General features: G+C 59.5%; 6 protein-coding genes and 2 non-coding genes across 8 annotated transcripts; 3 read left to right on the top strand and 5 right to left on the bottom strand.

The window, feature by feature from the left end:
* Nucleotides 1-67: 67 nt before the first annotated feature.
* Nucleotides 68-1,297, bottom strand: EHS24_006416 (uncharacterized protein; the record flags this gene model as incomplete). Its single annotated transcript, XM_028621876.1, has 1 exon — nt 68-1,297. The coding sequence occupies one exon, from the start codon at nt 1,295-1,297 to the stop codon at nt 68-70; it is 1,230 nt and encodes a 409-aa protein (XP_028478328.1).
* Nucleotides 1,298-1,663: 366 nt separating this feature from the next.
* EHS24_006417 (uncharacterized protein) lies at nt 1,664-2,791 on the bottom strand (the record flags this gene model as incomplete). The annotated part of the gene is made up of 1 exon (XM_028621877.1): nt 1,664-2,791. The coding sequence occupies one exon, from the start codon at nt 2,789-2,791 to the stop codon at nt 1,664-1,666; it is 1,128 nt and encodes a 375-aa protein (XP_028478329.1).
* Nucleotides 2,792-3,592: 801 nt separating this feature from the next.
* EHS24_006418 lies at nt 3,593-3,673 on the top strand. Its single transcript has one exon. It is a non-coding gene; the product is annotated as a tRNA-Ser (tRNA).
* A 1,093-nt stretch (nt 3,674-4,766) lies between these two features.
* EHS24_006419 (uncharacterized protein) lies at nt 4,767-6,850 on the bottom strand (the record flags this gene model as incomplete). The annotated part of the gene is made up of 2 exons (XM_028621878.1): nt 4,767-6,285; nt 6,366-6,850. 2 exons carry the CDS (start codon nt 6,848-6,850, stop codon nt 4,767-4,769), a joined length of 2,004 nt encoding a protein of 667 aa, XP_028478330.1.
* A 2,211-nt stretch (nt 6,851-9,061) lies between these two features.
* GFA1 (glutamine--fructose-6-phosphate transaminase (isomerizing)) lies at nt 9,062-11,661 on the top strand (the record flags this gene model as incomplete). The annotated part of the gene is made up of 9 exons (XM_028621879.1): nt 9,062-9,068; nt 9,149-9,256; nt 9,316-10,872; nt 10,920-10,997; nt 11,047-11,080; nt 11,139-11,373; nt 11,434-11,491; nt 11,562-11,597; nt 11,657-11,661. 9 exons carry the CDS (start codon nt 9,062-9,064, stop codon nt 11,659-11,661), a joined length of 2,118 nt encoding a protein of 705 aa, XP_028478331.1.
* A 729-nt stretch (nt 11,662-12,390) lies between these two features.
* Nucleotides 12,391-14,351, bottom strand: EHS24_006421 (uncharacterized protein; the record flags this gene model as incomplete). Its single annotated transcript, XM_028621880.1, has 5 exons — nt 12,391-13,021; nt 13,062-13,175; nt 13,227-13,763; nt 13,807-14,011; nt 14,069-14,351. 5 exons carry the CDS (start codon nt 14,349-14,351, stop codon nt 12,391-12,393), a joined length of 1,770 nt encoding a protein of 589 aa, XP_028478332.1.
* A 917-nt stretch (nt 14,352-15,268) lies between these two features.
* On the bottom strand, nt 15,269-15,348 carry EHS24_006422. The gene has a single exon. It is a non-coding gene; the product is annotated as a tRNA-Gly (tRNA).
* Nucleotides 15,349-16,201: 853 nt separating this feature from the next.
* On the top strand, nt 16,202-18,211 carry EHS24_006423 (uncharacterized protein; the record flags this gene model as incomplete). The annotated part of the gene is made up of 12 exons (XM_028621881.1): nt 16,202-16,515; nt 16,571-16,904; nt 16,950-17,004; nt 17,044-17,128; nt 17,169-17,274; nt 17,325-17,360; nt 17,412-17,449; nt 17,487-17,541; nt 17,619-17,678; nt 17,737-17,808; nt 17,975-18,025; nt 18,077-18,211. The coding sequence occupies 12 exons, from the start codon at nt 16,202-16,204 to the stop codon at nt 18,209-18,211; spliced, it is 1,341 nt and encodes a 446-aa protein (XP_028478333.1).
* Nucleotides 18,212-19,476: the final 1,265 nt, after the last annotated feature.

The raw sequence follows: 19,476 nt of genomic DNA on the forward strand, positions 1-19,476 counted from the left end.
AACTAACGTCGTATACCTCCCACTAATGTCAACATGTGTGCATGGGAATTCCAGTCTCCCACTCACACTACCTGGCGCCTTGAATCTTCCTGGTCGACATGGTAGGAAGGGGGCGTCCTTGGCTGCCGCCTCTCGTCTCGAGCCAGTACTCGTCGAGGCCGATGCGGTCGCAGTACTCCTCGTGGGTGAAGATCTTGATCTGGCTCATGATCTCGTTGGCACGGCTGCGAGGAAGAACATACTCAATCTCGTGCAAAAGGATCCCGATAATCTTGCGGAGGAACGCGATGAGGGTGGTCTTGTCGTTTTTCTTGTTTTTGGGGACGTGCGCCGTGACGTCGACGAATTCCTCCAGGCCGACAAAAATGATCTCAGTCGTCTTGGAGATTGGGATTTTGGCATCGTCCAAGATACCCATGAACTGCAGGATATCACGAAGATCGTTCGCAGGGTCATCGCGTCCAACACGGACATCTGAGGCCGTGTTATCGGCAACAAGCTTTTTGAACTCGTCATCCGACATGGGCTTGGGGCGACGGAAGATGTTGCCGGGCTGCTTGGGGAACCCAAAGTGGTCGTTTCCGTAGTCGCTAAAGATCCAAACGACTGTGTCGAGAGTCTTCCAGTCGTGAATAAAGAGCCTAGGCGAAAAGATGGCGGATTTTTTGTCATAATCAAAGTGGAAAACGAGGTGGCGGACGCCGACAAGGAAGATTACTCCATTGCTCCTAATGTCGTCCCATTTGTCCTTTCCCGAGGAAAAACTGGTGGGCATGTATTCCCACGCGACATGCTTGTGGACGCTGGTGGGTGCGATAATGCCTTGGCCGCGGCGAAGCAGGCGGAGGCCTGTAAACAGCTGATCCGGTGAGGGTGTGCCATGGGCCAAGGGCACTGCAAGGCAGTCGTCGCCTAGGTCGAGGATACGAGTGTGCTTGCCAAGAAGCTTGAATGTGCGCCCACGGAAGGGCTGGTCGAGGCGCAGACAGGGGATCTTGAGGTCGTTGCGGTTGAGCTTGAAGTTGGTGTCCGGACGGTAAAAGCAGCCCCACCCGTTGTCAAAGCCTTCTCCTTCAAAGCGGATGTGGTAGCAGATGAGGGCTTCCATACGGTCACGAAAGGCGCGAGAGGTCTGGCGCCATTTGATCCAGTCGTCGTAGGTTGTGTGACTGACGATGAGGTTGATGATAGAGGGGAAAGCGGTGTGATCGATAACGACGGGGCGAGGCGGCGAGCGGGGTGACTCCACGGTGTCGCCTGCGGGAGTACAAACGTCGGTGTCGGTGGCGTCCGACATTGGGATGGATGAATGGGGAGGGACGACTTTTTTGAGGATTTGAGAGGCAGAGAGAGAAAGAGAGAGTGGGAGTGTGCCCGTGGATGCGCCGTGTCCACGTCACCTGAGTTCTTGCGGGAAAGATCTTCAAACGGCAACAAACCGGTTGCTTCTGAACACCGCCCTCCTCAAGTGCCACATTCAATTTCTCACCACATTTTTGATATTTTTCACTGGTGGCCACTGAAATGACATGCATGTACATGTTTTAATGGCTTCCGTATTACAATACAACATCATATCCCACATGTGCTCGTATTACATTGAGCACGCGTACCGTTGACACACTTGCTCTCTGGCCTGTAGGCAGCCGCAAATGGCTCAACGCTACTCGGTGGCACCGGCAAGGGGGGAGGCCTGAGTGAATTCACGCGTCTCGAGCTCATACTCGTCGCGGCCAATCTTGCGGATATAGTCCTCGTGGCTCATGAAGTTGATTTCGCCAAGGAGTTTTCTGACGCGAGGGGTATAGTAGCTGTACAAGTTGAACCTTCGCTGTATACGCGCCCGAATGACATCGTGAGGATGGGTCTTGTTGTCCTTTTCGGCCCGCGTCGCAAGCCCATTGGTGTCAAGCAAGTCCTCGAGGCCGACCAGGGTGAGGGTCACGTTGTCGGGAATGGGACGTTCTTGCTCGCGCTCCATGCCGAGCGTGTGCATGATGAATCCCAGTTCGGCGTCGGGACCGGCGCGACCAGTGGGCCTGCGGGTCGTCAGGACCGGATAGCCTCCCTGGTGAGGCGGAGGAGGCGGTTTGGGCTTTTTAGTATAAACGACGACAACCTCTTCCAGGCCATCCCAGTCGTCGATAAAGGGGAACCGGAGAATGAACGCCGAGCTGGCCTCATAGTCGACATGGAAGACCAGGTGACGAGCAGTGTCCGCATAAGGGTATTTGTTCTGAGGGTACCGGAGGTCGTCTATCGTATGGGTTGAGGGAAAGTGCCTCCAGTTGACAATCTTTGGCGCGTCAAAGTCCTGGAGACAGGCACCACAGTGGGGCTCGAAGCGAAGGACACGGACGCCGCTAAACAGCTCGTTGTGACTGAGATTCTTGTTGTTTTGGACTCCCACGGCGAACATGGTGCGGTCGTCTACAATGCGGGTGTGCTGACCAACCAGGGAGAGAGACCGCCCGATACAAGGTCTTTCGAGGCAGAGGCAAGGGACGAGTTGCTGTTGCTGTTTTATGGTACCCGGGCGGTAGAAGACGGCGTCCTCGGGGCCGTAGAGGCGGTCCTGGAGCACCACATGGTGGCAGAGAAGAGCATCCATGCGGTCGCGAAAGGCACGCGAGGTCTGGCGAAGGACGACCCACCCGTCCCAGCCGGTGTGACTGATGATGGAATCCATGATGCAGGGGAACGCGGTGTGGTCAATGACGACCAAGGGAGGGGGTGAGTGGCCACTGCGTTTGGCTGTAGCGTCACAGCGCTCAGAGGCCGCAGCGGTCATTGCTGGAGTCAATGGGATGGCGTCTGGAGTGGATGTTGGAATGGAGTGAGCAAGAGTCTAACGAGGACGCGAACTGGACGCGTCCAAGTGCGGAACACACAGATCCGTACGGAACCAAACAAAGCCGCACCTCCATCCCGCCACCTACTTCTGGCCGTAGGCAGTTTGTCGTTGCCGAGGAAGTGGTCATCGAACTCATCAAGACCCGCGCACCCCCAACTTTGGAGAACAACTTCCAGTGGATCGTTGACTGCCTCGCAAGGGGACAGACATTGACATTGGCCCCACAAGCGCCATTAAGGGCTGTCTCTGTGATCTGTGAGCATACAGTCAAGTGGGCATACAGGCTACCAATGAAACGTATGTGTGTGCCGTACAGCTCTCGTCAACAACAATCAGTCAGGGAGGTGTGACAGAGCGGCTGCGAGCTCGGAGCAGCGACGCCGGGAAGGGGGGGGGGGGGTGATAGGCCGGTTGCACCACTGGCGGCTTCCAACTCATTTTGTCAGGCTACAACTTATGGAAGCGGGCACGGCAGGAGTATGTGGTGTGTGGCACACCAGTTGCTAGTTGCATGGCAAGTTGCCACCATGATCAGCGCACTCGTACAGGCACACCTACCCCGCACCGATCGGCGCACATGCACCAAAATTGAAAACACGCCCGCCACTTTTCATCGCCACGAGCACCATACCTCCGACATTCACCACCGCATTCCTCGCCATTCACCAGGTCAATCGGCCTCGTCGAAAGCATGGATCGGTAGCGACGAAGCAGGGCAGCACCATGCAACATGCATGGGGCAATGTGGCGGAGTGGTTAACGCGATTGACTCGAAATCAATTTCCTTCGGGAGCACATGTTCGAATCATGTCATTGTCGGATGGAGCGTTGTAAGCATCTTACAAGCTTCTCTTTTGGCCTGGGCGGCGAGGTGTGGAAGGAGAGAGGGAGGCGGTGAGTATCGTTGAGATAGTTGATGCTCAAATGATAGCGATGGCGGCGGGCACGCGTTGGAGACGGCCGCGGAGCGCGCTCGGCTGGCTGCCACGGGGTGCACAGCGTGCTGCTTGACTTGGTCTCCTTGTGCCAAACCCAGACTGGCATGAGTGGTGAACATGGAAAAACCCCACAGTACCACAGTGAACACCTCTGACATCATCGTCACACCGCGTACAGACTGTCGCAGTCACGGTTTAATACTCGGGGATTGTCGATCTCGACCCTCGAAATCAAGGACATTTGTCAAGGGAAACCAAGCCCAAACGCACACCCATAGTGGCCAGGGAGGATCGTAGATGACGGGGCACAGGCCACGATCGATCGAGGCGGGTGCGAGGGGTTATGCCGGGGTGCATGCGACTGGCCACTGGCCACTGGCCATAGGCGTTGGTCGGTCTCAAGAGGCAGGGCGGCGTCGGCCGGGAGAAAGGCGGCGTTCAGTGTCGGTTTCGGAGGTTGGGGGGGTAACCTGGCGGGCTTGAGTGGCGTGCGCATGGACGGCCATGACACTGCGGCTGCTTGCCGGCGGCACAGACGCATCATGGGCGAGCGTACTTTGAGCGTCTTGGCCACGCCTGGCAACCAGGAGCAGTAGGGTCTGGGTGACACTACACTAGCGCCCGAAATCCGCGACCCTTTGGCAACCTTTGGGCCCAGGCAGCTAGCTGGCAGCTGGCAGCTCCCACATGGATTCCATCCACTTGGCCTCCACTGGAATCCGGCCCATGGACCCGGCCACTGTCCATACCCGAAACCCATACACTTGCACTCGTGTTGATGTAATTATCGCATCTACAGAGTATAGACAACGAACCGCTAAAGCCACATAATACAAGGCTAGCTTCTCTACCTCTTCTACTGAACGCAGAGTGGAGACGACTCTGGGGTAGAGCCCCCTCGTTCCCACCACGACTGTCCCACGCGCAGACCGAGCCCCCCCCTCCCCCCTCCCCCCTCCCCCCTCCCCCCTCTCTTACACTGGACCCACGAGCTGGTACAGCAGCCCGCGGACGAGACCGGACAGCGCCTTGGGCTGGTGCTTGTACCCGTCCATGACCATTGCCATGGCCGACGCGGCGAGGATGCTCTCGCCAAAGGGCACGATGGGCACCCATGCGCGCTTGCGTGCTGCGCTCCAGCCGCTCTCGAGGGCCTTGGGGAGCACGTACATTGCCAGCTCTGCGCGGCGCTTCTTCTCCTCGGCAAAGAGGGACAGGGCGTTGATAAAGCCCATGAGCCAGAACACCTCCTTGCGCGCGAGGAGGAACGTGAGCCAGGGAGGAAGCTTGAACCGGTCCATGATCTGGGATCGGCCGCAGAAGAGCGTCTGGTTGATGACGACGAACAGGCCGAGGAACGAGCACGACCGCGTGATTCCCCACAGGGCCTTGAAGGCCATCTTGGCCGGGTACTTTGCGACTTGATGACGACGGAACACGAGCATGGGGATGATGTGCAGCGCCGAGTAGACGGGGAGCATGAACCTGAACCGCGTAAAGAAGCGGTTGAAGTTGCACACGATGCACGAGTCGAGCCATGGGTGCAGGACCGCACAGGGAATGTGCCACTCGGGGGTGCCTCCGTCGGCAATCTTCTGCTGGAGGGCCTTGAGCGTTGTGAGGTGCTTCTCCGTCACGCCCGGGTACTGAATGGCGCGCTGGAGCTGGGCCGGGGCAATGACATTGCTGCGGACGGCCGAACGGTTGGAAATGACGGCGTGGACGGGGACACCGGACGCGCTCTGGATCCAGGCATTGTACTCGCGCGGGATGGTCTCGGGGGCCAAGAGGTAGGCGTACATGATCTGTCCGCAGCACAGGCCGAACAGGATAACGTCGCCGTGCGGAATGTTGACGCCCAGACGAGGACTGTACTGGTTGTACGAGGCCTGCAGGCCACGCACAAACATTTGCTGGGCCACGCCACGGCGCCTCGATGCCGTCTCCCACAGCACGGCAAACGAGCCGACCGCGCCGGCCACGGCGGCGTGCCAGCGGTGCTCGCCCTCGTCGCCTTCGCGCTCTGGCGGGCCAAACGTCGTTGGCGAAAACAGGCCCGCCTTCAACCTGCGGCGGATATACGAGAATGGTGGGGCGAGACGGAGGAGGTGGAGAGTGAGTGTGTTGAGGAATGTAAATGTGCCAATCATCATGCCGAAGCGGAACGAGTCGAGACCCACAAGCGCGTGTCGGATCTGTCCGAGCGTCATCTTCCTGCGACGCAGGGCGCTGAACAGGAGCAGGATGACATTGACGCCCGACCGAACGGTAAACGCGAGGATAAACGAGCGGATACCACGTTTGAGTGCGAGCACAATGGCTCGCTCGGCGTCTTCGGGGAACACGCGCTTCTCGTCCTTGTCGCGCCACACGAGGTCACGGCCTGCCCGCGTCGCGTCAGCAATGAAGCGTGCGCGGTCCTCGGGGCTGTTGTGCAGAGCAATGAGCGAGTCGAGAGATGCGAGTGAAATGGTGCGTCGGATCTGGTCGGCGCTGCAAAAAGCTTGGTTTAGCGTGCTTTCCGGCAAAGCAAAGGGCTCAAGGGCGCGCGCGGCCACCGCGTGTGTACTCACGTCTCTGAAAGGTTGGGGGTGCCCGGCTCGGTATAGTAGCTATGCGACCGGGCGTGCATTTCAGTGTTCACGCGTATGCCGCCCGGGTAGATGACCTCCTTGGACGAGTGCATGTCGAGTTTACCGCCTGCAGCGCCATTGCTCGGGACGCCGACGGCCGTGAAGCGGAGGTGCTTTGTGACACGGACATGGTCGGACGAGCCGGCGACGAGGGACGATTTGGTGCGACGGATAGCTGGGCTAGGACGAGTGCGCAGGCCAGTTGAGTCGTCTGACGACTCGGGCGAGCCAGACCGCCGGCTTGCGTCCGACTGTGGTTCGTGGTCCGAGTCGCTGTCGTTCAGAGGGGTCGGGCCCGGTGTCGGTGGCGGCACGGACAACGCACTGGGAATGGCGGGTGATGGCTCGCGCGTGGTGGCCTCCGAGTCGATGTGCGGGACCAGAGCAGCACTCAAGAGAGCGTCTGGAGCCACGCTGTCCGTCATGGCGAGGGAGAGGGTGTGCACCGACGTGCGAGGGAGGGCCAGGAAGATGACAATGTGGATAACAGGTCAAAAGAGATGCAGCTGCCCAACAGTACCCGGTAATGGCTTACCCCGGATCTCCCCACAACTTCTTGTCGAGTGTGGCGGAATCAAAACAACACACCCACCCCGTCATCAATCATGGACAATCCCATTCCTGACAGTGCCGTGGACAACACAAGTGTCCAGCACAGTCTCTAGTGTCCATTCTCCCATGCCACCTTGTTTCTCGTCAGACTCTGTGCATGACGAGGTGTGCGTGATATGACTAGCGGCCGGGGGGGAGGCCATGGATCCATGCACACCTTGTTCGCCGTGGGCCGTGGTTTCAGCCGAACTTAGCCGATTAGAGCCAGCCAGTGGAGGTGGCTCTCCCACGGTCACCCACCATGGTGTTGGCCACCGTGGGTAAGTGATGTCAGTTGGTTGTTTTTGATTTTGACCGTGGCAGGCGTGCCGTTCTCTTCGAGCTCTTCGCTCTTCGGCAGCACGACCTGTAGGCGTGCACTCCAGGGCACAAGGTTTGTCGACTTTTTTTTGTCTCGGCAGGAACGTCTCGGCAGCGAACTGTGAGGCCTGCATGGCCTGTGGGCTGTGGGCCTGTGGTGTAACGGGGGCTTATTGAGGCTGACCCGCGGGGTACAGGCGGTGAGGCTGATTGCTGTCTAGGGACACACGGTCAACTGACAGCTCGCGCTCTCGAGACTGCTGGGCGCGTCGCGCGCGCGCGCGGCGGTGTCAGGGTGTTTCACTTTGGACAAAGCGCACCTAGCGGAAGTGCGGCGCTGTGGGCAGTGTGTGAGAGTTGTGGGTGGGGGGATGTGGTGGGTGGGTGAATGCTGGCCACTGGGTGTGTGGGAGTGGGAGAGTGGCCGGAGTGGGCGTGTTTGTCATTTGACCATTTTGTGTGTCTGTGTGTGTGTTGCCTGCGGCGCGGCTACCTGCGTGCGTACATGGTGGTGGCCAAAATTGGTGCAAATGGCTTGTTGATATCCCATTTCGGGTCGAATTCTATGGCCCACAATGTCTCTCGCGCCTCCTTTTGCTTGCCCCCGCCAGCGCATACCACATTGTGGTGTCTGGAACCAGTTTGCCTTGCTTCATCGTCGCCGAGCGAGCAGCCCCTTGATCCCGGTGCGGGCAGAGCACACTGTACACCGGCGGTCACGCCTCGTCTCTCCCTGAGCCCAGGCTCGCACTCTCCACGTTTGCAGCCGTTGAGAGCGTGCACGCGCGTGCGCTTGAGCGCTTGACAACACACACACACGAGACGCACACCCAAGTCCAATCCTTTGTAACCCCGCCCCGCCAGCCAGCCGCCGCGCACAGGGGACCCTTTGCCGTCAGTCCCAAAGATCGACCGACCACTTCTCATTCTCCACACCCCCCCAACCCCATCTCTTTCACCTTTCTCACCCCATCGTAATCTTTCATACCGTGAGTACAACCTCCAGCACTGGTTCTTGCAACCCCCCTCCCCTCCCACGCACTCCCGCACTGTTTGTTTGTTCCCGCGTTTCGCCCAAATGCCCCGCGGCGCTGCGGCGGCGACACGACGCGACATGGCGCAGTGGTGTGGTGGTTGGAGCGAGTCACAAACATTCTTCCGTGACGGCCGGCCACCGGCCACCGGCCGGCACTGCATTTGTTTCTGGGCAGTGAGGACCCAGAGAGAGGGCTGGTTAGCTGGCTATCTGTACCAGAACCGCGGGTATGCGTTCTACACGGGTACACGGGGTGCAGCCTCTGTCCCAAGAGCCGGCGGGCGGCGGGCGTGGTGCAATCAGACCACTCTGGCGTCCGAGGGCGGTGCTGCAACCCCTTTCGTACCCCCCCGCACTTTCCGGCCACCGCCTCCTCCATTTGCTCGTGACTCGCAACGACAGACGAGATACCCGATTGCTGACGCGTGCCGCTTTCGTCTCATATAACCTCGTGCATGACTTTCTGTCTGCTCTTCTCTCTCCCTATCGCTCCCCCCCTCTCGCCCGTAAACTCTTGTACTCTCAACTCGACGCCTGTGGTCACAAACCCCCGCCCGGTCGCAAACAACACCTCGTGCCTCTTATCTCCCGCTCGCGTTCTCGTGTTTGTCCATTTCACTACACGTTGCCTTTCCCACCCCATCACGCTCCCACGGACCTTTCTCCCCATTCAATAGACTAGAGCAACATGTGTGGTAAGTGCAACTGCGCACCCAGAGCGATCTGGCTGTGAAGACAGAGAGAGCGTGTTTTGGTTCTGACGCATTCTCCGCAGGTATCTTTGCTTACTGCTCGTTCCTCTGCGAGCGCGACCGCAAGCACGTCTGCGAGGTGCTCTGCAATGCCCTGGCCCGCATGGAGTACCGTGGTTACGACTCTGCTGGTAAGCTCACCTTGTTTCCGTGGGAGCCTGCGAGAGCCCCGTTGCGCTGACACGTGTAGGTATCGGAGTTGATGGTGACTCTCCCTCCGACCCCTTCATCCTCTTCAAGGAGGTCGGCAAGGTCGCTGCCCTCCGCAAGCACGTTGCCGGTGGTGTCCCCACCACTCCCCCCGGCGCCGCCGAGATCACCCAGCAGGTCGACATGAGCAAGGTTTTCCTTAGCCAGACCTCGATGGCCCACACCCGTTGGGCCACCCACGGTGTTCCCAGCGTCGCCAACTGCCACCCCCACGTTAGCGACCCCGCCACCGAGTTCTCGGTTGTCCACAACGGTATCATTACGAACTACAAGGAGCTCAAGCTCGTCCTCCAGAAGCGCGGCTACAGCTTCCGCACCGACACTGACACTGAGTGTGTCGCCATTCTCTGCAAGTACGTCTACGACAGCCAGCCCAACAAGCGTCTCTCGTTCCAGAGCCTTGTCAAGACCGTCCTCAAGGAGCTCGAGGGTTCGTTTGCCTTTGTCTTCAAGTCGGTCCACTTCCCCGATGAGATTGTCGCCGCCCGCCGTGGTTCGCCCCTCCTCATTGGTGTCAAGACTGAGCGCAAGCTCAAGGTCGACTTTGTCGACGTCGAGCTCCCCTCGGAGGAGGGCAAGCTTGCCCCCGTCCCCGATGTCGGTGCCGCTGGCCTCCTTGCCGTCCCCGGCGCCGCCGACGGCCCCAAGCTCCGCCGCCAGCAGTCGCGTGCTTTCCTCTCCGAGGACGGCATGCCCCAGCCCATCGAGTTCTTCGTTGCCTCGGACCCCGCTGCCATTATCGAGCACACCAAGAAGGTCCTCTACCTCGAGGACGACGACATTGCCCACATCTTCGAGGGCGAGCTCCACATTCACCGTCTCCGCCGCGACGACGGCCTCTCGTCGGTCCGTGCCATCGAGACCCTCGAGATTGAGCTTGCCGAGATCATGAAGGGCCAGTACGACCACTTCATGCAGAAGGAGATTTACGAGCAGCCCGAGTCGGTTGTCAACACCATGCGTGGCCGTGTCAACTTTGACACTGGCTCCGTCACCCTCGGTGGCCTCAAGGCGTACCTCCCCGTCATCCGTCGTGGCCGTCGTCTCTTGTTCGTCGCCTGCGGTACCTCGTACCACTCGTGTATCGCCGTCCGCTCGGTCTTTGAGGAGCTCACCGAGATTCCCGTCGCCGTCGAGCTCGCCTCGGACTTCCTTGACCGTCGCACTCCCGTCTTCCGTGACGACGTCACCATCTTCGTCTCGCAGTCGGGTGAGACTGCCGACACCATCCTCGCTCTCCGCTACTGCCTCGAGCGCGGAGCCCTCACCCTCGGTGTGGTCAACGTTGTCGGCTCGACCCTCTCGCGCGAGACCCACTCGGGTATCCACATCAACGCCGGTCCCGAGATCGGTGTCGCCTCCACCAAGGCGTACACCTCGCAGTACATTGCCCTCATCATGATGGCCGTCCAGCTCTCGCAGGACTCGATCTCCAAGTCGCCCCGCCGCGCCGAGATCATTGCCGGCCTCCACGCCATTCCCTCGCAGATCAAGACTGTTCTTGCTATGGACAAGGACATCCAGCTCCTTGCCAAGGGTGAGTCTTCCCCCTTTTTGTTGACAACAGTTGTGCTAATAACCTAGACATGATCCAGTCGCCCTCGCTGCTGCTCATGGGTCGTGGTCTCCAGTACGCCACCTGCCTTGAGGGTGCCCTGAAGAGTATGTAACCCCGCCGTCGTCTCATTACCCCCCCGCTAACACCTACCAGTCAAGGAGTTGGCCTACATCCACTCGGAAGGCATGTGAGTATCGAGCGCTTGGTGTCGCGTCAATGATAAAGTGGTCTGACCTCAACCTCAGTCTTGCCGGCGAGCTCAAGCACGGCCCCCTCGCTCTCATTGACGAGCACATCCCTATCATCTTCGTCATGACCAAGGACCACCTCTACCCCAAGACCTCGTCGGCTCTTGCTCAGATCACCGCCCGCAAGGGCAGGCCTGTCATCATGGCCTCGGAGTCGGACACCAACGTCCCCAGGTCAGCCCAGGTTATTAGGATCCCGGAGACCGTCGACTGCCTCCAGGGCCTGCTCAACGTAAGTAGCGTCACACACGACCTTGCAGGCCGAGAAACACGAACTGACGGCCCCCTCCAGATCATCCCCCTCCAGCTCCTCTCGTACCACCTCGCCGTCCAGAAGGGTTACGACGTCGGTAAGTGTCTCGCCCACGTGTGCACAACGCTTGCACTTCTCTTGCACTTGTTCTATGCTGACAAGGACAGACTTCCCCCGAAACCTGGCTAAGAGTGTTACAACCGGTACGTTTCCCCTTGCCCCCCAGCGTCCTCCAGTACGAGCCCCGCTAACGCTTCTACAGAGTAACCGCGATCCTGGTTCCAAGCTACTGGCGAGTTAGTATGGTGTGCAGATAGTGAGATGGAATGTGCATGGACAGTATAAAGACCTTTGCCAGCCACATTTTTGTGGACCCTTGAACCGCGCAAGTGCCCCCGTGTCATTCTCTTCTGCGTCCAGCATGCCCGCCCCACACCTGGTGTACACCAGCGAGGTGATGGCGATGTGGACAGGAAGCGAGGCGGGCGTGGGTGTGCGAGCTTCCTGGACCTGGGCGCCTGCGAGCTGCGGTACTGTTGTCTTCGAGCGGCGCGTGGCGCGTGCACGCGCGCCGATCCCAGATATTCACCGATATTTTCATCACGTTAGGTTCCCGCGATCTAGCGATCTAGCGATCTAGCGCGCGAGATATTCTCCGAGGTCGGTGACGCCGGCGTCTCGTGGATGCAGTCGACGACGGTACCTACACCCTTCACGGTGTGCTGATCAAACCCAAAGGTGGCACAGTGTCCATGACGGGACGCGCGGCATTGCTGAGATGGAGATGGACGGTGTGCATGGTTTCTCCTACGGGAGCACTACACGCACTACAAGCACTACAAGCACTGGAGCAGCTTGGAACTCGGCCATGAGCCAACTCTGAAAAGGTCCATTTGCAGAACGCGAAAAACTAAGAATATTGATTGGATAAGAAGTGTCCCGGGGGGGAGGGAAGACAGCATGACGTCCCGCCACGAGCATGTCCCCAGCCCCCGCCTACGCGAAGATCTGGGGCGCGATGACGGGGTCGTTGAAGACTGCAATACGGTCCTCGCGGAAGTCGTCCTGGATCACCGTGATGTTGCCCGGGTGGAACTGGAGGGCATTCTTGTTGGCTGGGAACTCATGTGCAGGCCATCCCGGGAGCCCGGGCCCGTTCGGGTCGAGGTTGTACGCAAAGTTGACCCAGTAGTCCATGATGTTGTGCGAGAGCGTCTCGTCGCGGGCCGACCAGCCGACAGGGAGCAGGGGGGAGACGAGGCCGAACACGGACAGAATCTCAGTGGCGTGCGCGACGCCATAGTTGCCCGGCAGGATCGGGATGGGGGCCGTGAAATGGTACGTCCACGAGCGGGTCTGGCCGTGCGTGTTGGCGTTGCGCAGGAACCAGCGGCGGCGCGCGTGGAACACGCCGTCAGTCACAATGGCGGCGGCCTGCTTGTACACGCTGCTCAGCCAGAACGTGTTGCGGCCCGTGTCAAAGGGGCAGCCCAGGGCCGGGACGTCTGGGTAGAACTGCTTGATCTTGGCCAGCGCGGCGGCGGGAAGCTTTGCGGGGTACGCCAAGTTGATAAACTGGTCGAGCGACATACCCCGGCCCATCTTACGCGGAACAAAGAGCGTGGCCCTGGGTTGTCAGTGAAGTGGAGGGTATTCGGTACACCCACTCGTCCTTGTTGTTGCCCGTGATGAACGGCACGTTTGAAATCTTGCCGTCACGGATGAGGTTGTATGGCGAGTCCTTGACGACGTCACCGTCAATGCTTGGGGCCCACGGGAAGCTGGCGAATTAGTTGCAATGCGCAGGGACAATGCCAAGGACCTGAACTTACGGGAGGAGCTCGCCAAGCAGGAAGCCAATGGCGGTCGTGTCCGTGGACGCGTCAATGAGCTTGCGGCCATCCACAGTGCGGAGACACGCGACCGAATCGCTCTTGCCCGCGCATCCAGTCTTCTTCAGGACCGCGTCGTACGCCGACTGCCACGTCGTGGCAGTGGGGCCCATAGGCAGAGTGGCCGGCGCGCCCGACTCCATGATGGCGCCGCGGAACAGCTTCTGGTCTGGGTCGAGCATGTGCAGCGCGATGGAGATGGCACCCGCCGACTCGCCAAAGACCGTGACCTTGTCCGGGTCGCCGCCAAACGACGCAATGTTGGCCTGGACCCACTCGAGCGCCGCCTTTTGGTCACGGAGACCGAGGTTGCCCGCGCCGGCAGCGGCCATCTCGCGGCCCATGGGGAAACCGAGGATGCCAACGCGGTAGTTGAACGTGACGAGGATGAACGGCTTGCCATTGTTGATCGCGCGCTTGGGGAGGAACGGCAGGGTGTACATGGCACCAGCACCGCCGACGAATGCACCGCCATAACTGTACGTCAGCACAGTGGACTGCATGTGGAGAGAGCACTCACACCCAAACGAGGACCGGAAGCTTGGCGTCGGTGCCCGCCACACCGTCCGGGGTCAACACATTGAGCTTGAGGCAGTCCTCAGACTGTCCCAGCAGACCGTCGAGGGGGAGGTTGGGCTGCAGGCATGCCTTGGGGAGGAGAAGGCCGTCAATGTCCCCAGTGTAGGTCTTGGGCACGGGGGGCTTGAAACGGTTCGCGCCGGTGGCTACCACGTCAGCACCGTTTCAGGCCAAGTGCCACATCCACCACACCCGCTACTCACGCGGCTCCGCAAAGGGAATGTCGAAGAAGCTGTTCAGGCCAAGCCACTTGCCGCCCTTGACGTTGAAGGTCTTGCCGTTCTGCTTGATCTGGGCATTGGCGAAGAGGCTGAACTTGGTCGGCGGGCGTGCACCGGGCGTGTTGAAGGCGAAGAGGTCGCCGAGGATACCTGAAAAGAGACCATCAAGGAGCCCGCGGTCATCGAGGTCCTGGGACTCGGACGGAGTGGGTGCCGCCAGCGCGAGGGTGGCAGTTAGTAGGACAAGAACGTGTCTGAACAGCATGTTGTGGGGCGTTGAGCTTATCGTCCTCCGCTTGGCGACGAGCTGCTTAAGAGGTAAACGGGACGATGTCAACAGCAGAGGTCAAGGGTGAGAGTGCGCGCTACACGCTTAAGCAGGTAAGCGGAAACCGGGTGCCAATGCCAACAACGAGAGTGAATTCAGAGCTAGCGACGCGTGTTGAGCACATGATGACAACACGAGTAGATGTAGCTCGGCATCCGTAACAGGCGCCGTTCTCCAGGTGCTCATAGAGCAAGGCTCGTGGAAAGCGATTACCGGGTTTGGATTCGTGCAAGTGGAGGCTTTGGTATGGGCAAGTGCAGGGCTTTGCAGGCGGCCGTCGCCGCTGCCAAGCGATGCCGAGATGGTCCAAGAAACATCGACATGGTCCAACGCTACGCGCTGCTCGGATATTGACAAGCCAATGCCGGATGCCCAGCATGTGCCCCTGAAAGTTGCGCAGTAAGTGGCGATGCCGAGTTAGCTAACAAGATGGCGCGCAATGCGTGTAACTAGGTGAGGGATAGTGCAAACATGGAACGACCCCACGAACAGCGCGACGGGTTTGGGTGCACGCCGCCAAGCGGAAAACCCAAGTCACGTGATCATTTTTCTTTGTTTGGTTCCAAATACACTCGGCCCTCCGATTGCCGATGAACCGGAACAACACTTCCTCTCATTTGTCTTGTCCCATTCACCGTCGTTCACGAGTACAAGCCCAGTCATCACTCCCCCCGTCAACAATGATACTCTAGCCTATGCAGCTAGACCCACAAGTCTCCACCGTAGCCCAATCCTGCACAACCGTCCCTTGAGGGGCGTCACATTCTCCCTGCCCTGCCCTGGTCCTCGTCCTTCCTCCCAACCCACCAAAACCTCAAAAGAGGATGCTCAACTCCATGTTGGAGCTGTAGATCTACACCGTAAGGGAGTCGAACCCCTGCCGCGTCGAGTCTGCGCTTGGCAACGACGCATGATACCGTTTCACCAACGGTGTCTTGATGCTGAGCAGTTGACGAGCACGAGCTCGAAGTGGACGATGTTTCTCGTCGCCCAACAGCTCATGAGATGGATGACTGCCAGGCCGGGAATTGAGAGCCATAAGGCGCATTAACCAGCAGACCCTATCCAGTACAGGTGAGCTCACAAAGCCACATTTCCGTTCACTGGTCAGAACCATCTTTTGCGTTGAAAGTGGCACATAGCCCACGGTCAAGCACAGGCCTGGGCACTATTTCCGGACATCGTGGTGTATCAAGGTCACCGGTCGCGCCCCACCATTGGGGACTGGACTTGGGGACACCTGCATGGCAGGACTTGCAGCCGGGACGCCAGAGCTGCGGTAGGGGCCTTGACTTGAGGTCAGGGCTGATGTTATCCAGCTGTCAACTTGCTGCTGGCATGACTCCCACCTCGTAGCGACCCGAGGTTGCCTGCTGGCGATGTGCGTTTCCCCGTATGTCTGTCGAGAGCAGAGCCAGCGAGAGCTGGTCGCTTCCCAAGCCCAACTGCTCTGGTGTCACTTATGAATCGTATGTTCGAGCATTATGAACTGTAATCCAAAATCCAAATCAAAAGCCTAATCACGCGGGGTCCCCAACAACAGACGGAAGCATTTCCTGGCGGATGACGGGTTTGGCTCTACTCGCGTGTTGTCGATTGAATCAACCTTCTCCTCTCTTGCTTATCACCATCACCCACCTTCTCATCAACACGACACACGGCCGCTAGAACGCTTGTGCAACACACTATCCTCGGTTGCCCCACCAGCCCCTCGCCCTTCCCTCTCACTCCCTTTCCAGTGTTCACCTCCAACTCCCCTCCCCTCCCCGCACGCGTTTTTTGCCACCATGGCGCAGCCTCCGCCCGCCGCGGACGGCCAGCGCACGACCGAGCCGTCCACCCCACCCACTGTCGCCGCGATGCCATCTGTCACCGAAACGTCGACTGCGGCCTCTCCGTCTGCACCACCCACCACGGACGCCGTCTCTCCCACTGCCCTCGTCGTCCCTGACACCGAGGCCGAGGACGCGTCTCCTGAAACGACCATGGTTGATCTACCGACCGCCGCCGCACCGCCCCTTCCCTCGGCTGAAGAATGGCTCAACATGACCTTCAAGTGGTCTGGCAAGGCGTACGACGTGCGCGTGAGCACTAGTGACCTGTAAGTTGGGCCCCACGCCAACCTTACACGGGCGCGCGCAACTGACAAACATCAGCGTCTTTGACCTGCGCTCGCAAATCGAATCCCTCACGTCGGTGCCTCCCGACGCGCAGAAGATTCTCGGTCTGGGCCGTGGCAAGCTCTCTACCGACTCGGACGGGCAGCGTATCGGCACGCTGGGGCTCAAGGACGGCGCCAAGTTTACGCTGGTCGGCACGCCCGAGCACCTGCGCTTCAAGGAGCGCGAGGGCCCGCCACCGCTCGACGAGTGGGACCTCGCGTACCCGACCAGGGGAAGGGACCTTGGCGCGAGTAACGCGTTGCCGCCTGCGCTGGACCCGAGGAACGTGAGGCGGGTGGAGCAGATTATCAGGAAGAGGGAGATCACGGTAGGTTTTCGGGGAAGGCAAAGGCGGCCAGAGCTGAACGGTCAGGTCATGAACGAGCCGCGTCCTGGTAAACGCCTCCTGGTCCTCGACCTTGATTATAGTGGGTTAGGAGGAGCATTGATCGACTGCTAACTCTCAGCGATTGCGGACACGCGCCCGCTCCTGGACGGCGCGCTGCCACCCTTGGAATGTGCGCGTCCGGGCTTGAACGACTTCCTCCACCGGTGAGTTGGAAGAGGCGTTGCATAGTCAACTAACTCACAGTGTCTACCCCCACTATGACATTGTGGTGTGGAGCCAGACCCACTGGATGTGGCTCGAGAGCAAGCTCGTCGAGCTCGGCGTACTTGGCGGCGGGGCCAGGTACCAGGTGAGCGCGCACTGGCGTCGACTGATGCTTGTTTATGCTGACAATACCAGATCTGTTTTGTTGCCGACCGCACGTCCATGTTTCCGGTAGGCTAAACAACATACAGTCCAGTCTGTGCTCTAGCTGACATGATTCAGATCTTCAGCGAGCGGGGTGGCCAGATGGTCAAGCACGAGTGGGTAGGAGGTGCGTGACAGAGCTGACCCGGCCAGAGTCAAGCCCTTGGCGTACTTTTGGGCGCGGTTCCCTCACTGGTCATCGAAGAATGTAGGTTGTGAATGTGGTCGGATTGGACAAGTGAAGGGGGAGACATTGAAATTGGAGACGTAGCTGACACTGCCCAGACCATCCACATTGACGACCTGGCTCGCAACTTTGCTCTCAACCCTTCCTCTGGACTCAAGGTAAGTGACACACACCCGTTGTTTACAAGCAGAGGGGCCAACCTTTGTTCTTTCCCAGATCCGCGCATTCAAGACTGCAGGCACCGCCGAGGGACGGCGTGACCGCGAGCTGTACAGGCTGGGTGACTATGTGAGTGATGATGCATGCCTCCGGTATCGGATGGCTGGAGACGGTTGTTGTGTTCCCACTTGCCGGGTTCCCACAGACGCGGCGGTGGTGGCCAGGCCTCCTGCCGTCGGTTGACAAATTGCGAAAAGGGACCCGAACGAAGGCTGGCTGACGATTGTTTGTTTAGCTCGTTGAAATCGCCCAGAACGTTGACGACTTTACAACGCTGGACCATGCTGTAAGTTGACCTCATGCTGTGAATGACTGCCTCCTTTGCTGACGGGGTAAGCAATGGAAGAAACGCCGGTCCGCGATGATGCCGCGGATGGACGACGAACCGGCAGGCCAAGAGCCCGGCAGCAGCAGCGGCGGCGACAGCGGTGGGGGGCCACCAGGTGGTCCCGAAGCCCCCGCACCGCAGTGAGACCCAAACCCAACTCGCAACTAAACCCTTGATCGGTCATTTATAGCTCCCCTTGCTCCTGCCCGCCCCCCCTCTCCCGGCCTTCCTGGACTAGGCCGCTCGCTCCCCACCAAGCCCCCTATGACGTGATGTGCATCACATGCGCTGTGCATGACTGTATTACTGTATATAAACGAAGAGAGACACACACAGAGAAGAAGACGGCAGAGCAATGTTTACATGCGATTGCATATGTGTACGGTCCTCGTGTCTCTCCGGGGTTGGCAGGCACGGACGGATGGGATCTCGTCGGGGTATGTACGACGACGACGGAGACAGGGAGGGGAGGTTGCGATGAAATGGTCGCGCCTGACTTTTGGCGTTCGGCGGCGTGTTTTGCGGGGAGAGGGGGGGGGGGCAGCTCTGGCATTCTTCCTTTGGTCTCTGCATGCGGTGGCGGTGGCGGGGTACAATCGCCCACTCCCGGGGGGGTCTAGCGTGGGAGCGATCTGTGGTACACTACACTGCAGTGCGTGTGTTCGGGATGCATGCAAGGTGCTAGTTATGAATGGGGTGGGCGACAACATGCATGTGCATGCAAGAAAAGACCCTGTGGTAGTGACACTGCTTTTGCCAGAGTGCTGTTGCTCGACAAAGGGGGGCGGCAGGGGAAAGCCTGTTGGGCCTGATATTTGCATTGGATGGACGGGGCTGGGGCCCTGGCTCACAATGTGGAAGGAAGAGATGGCGCGGGATGAGACGCAACGACGACGACGACGAGGAAACAGCGACTAGCCACCCCCGCTGGCAACCGGCCCATCCATGTACGCATTCCAGCACTATCGCTGCTGGCAAACGACGGCGACGGGGCTGTCACTGCATCCGTGATATCGATACACAACTCCTACTACCTTGTCGTCTCCTTCTCTCTCCATCGCATTCTCCATTCGCATTCTCCATTGTCGTCCTTCCTATCCCATCCCATCCCCTCCCCCACCTTTCTCCGGCGCGCCACCCATTGCACAGCACCGAGCTGCGCTGGCCGCACGCACGCACGGTATCCACCCACCGGCCACCGGGCCCACCGACGTTGCCAGCTCGCACGCACTTCCTTTCCCCTGCACATCCCTTCTCGCATCCCTTGTTGCGCACTCGGTCCTCCCTTTCCCACACGACCTCCTCCGGCTCCTCCACTGGGGCGATAGCTGTGGGCTGTGCGCTCGACGTCTGCCCAAACCGCCCAAGAGCAAACTGGACATCGCTCGCATACACGAACAGCTTTGCCT

This window comes from Apiotrichum porosum (genome assembly GCF_003942205.1).
Source record: "Apiotrichum porosum strain DSM 27194 chromosome Unknown scaffold_3, whole genome shotgun sequence".
Taxonomy (NCBI): Eukaryota; Fungi; Basidiomycota; class Tremellomycetes; order Trichosporonales; family Trichosporonaceae; genus Apiotrichum; species Apiotrichum porosum.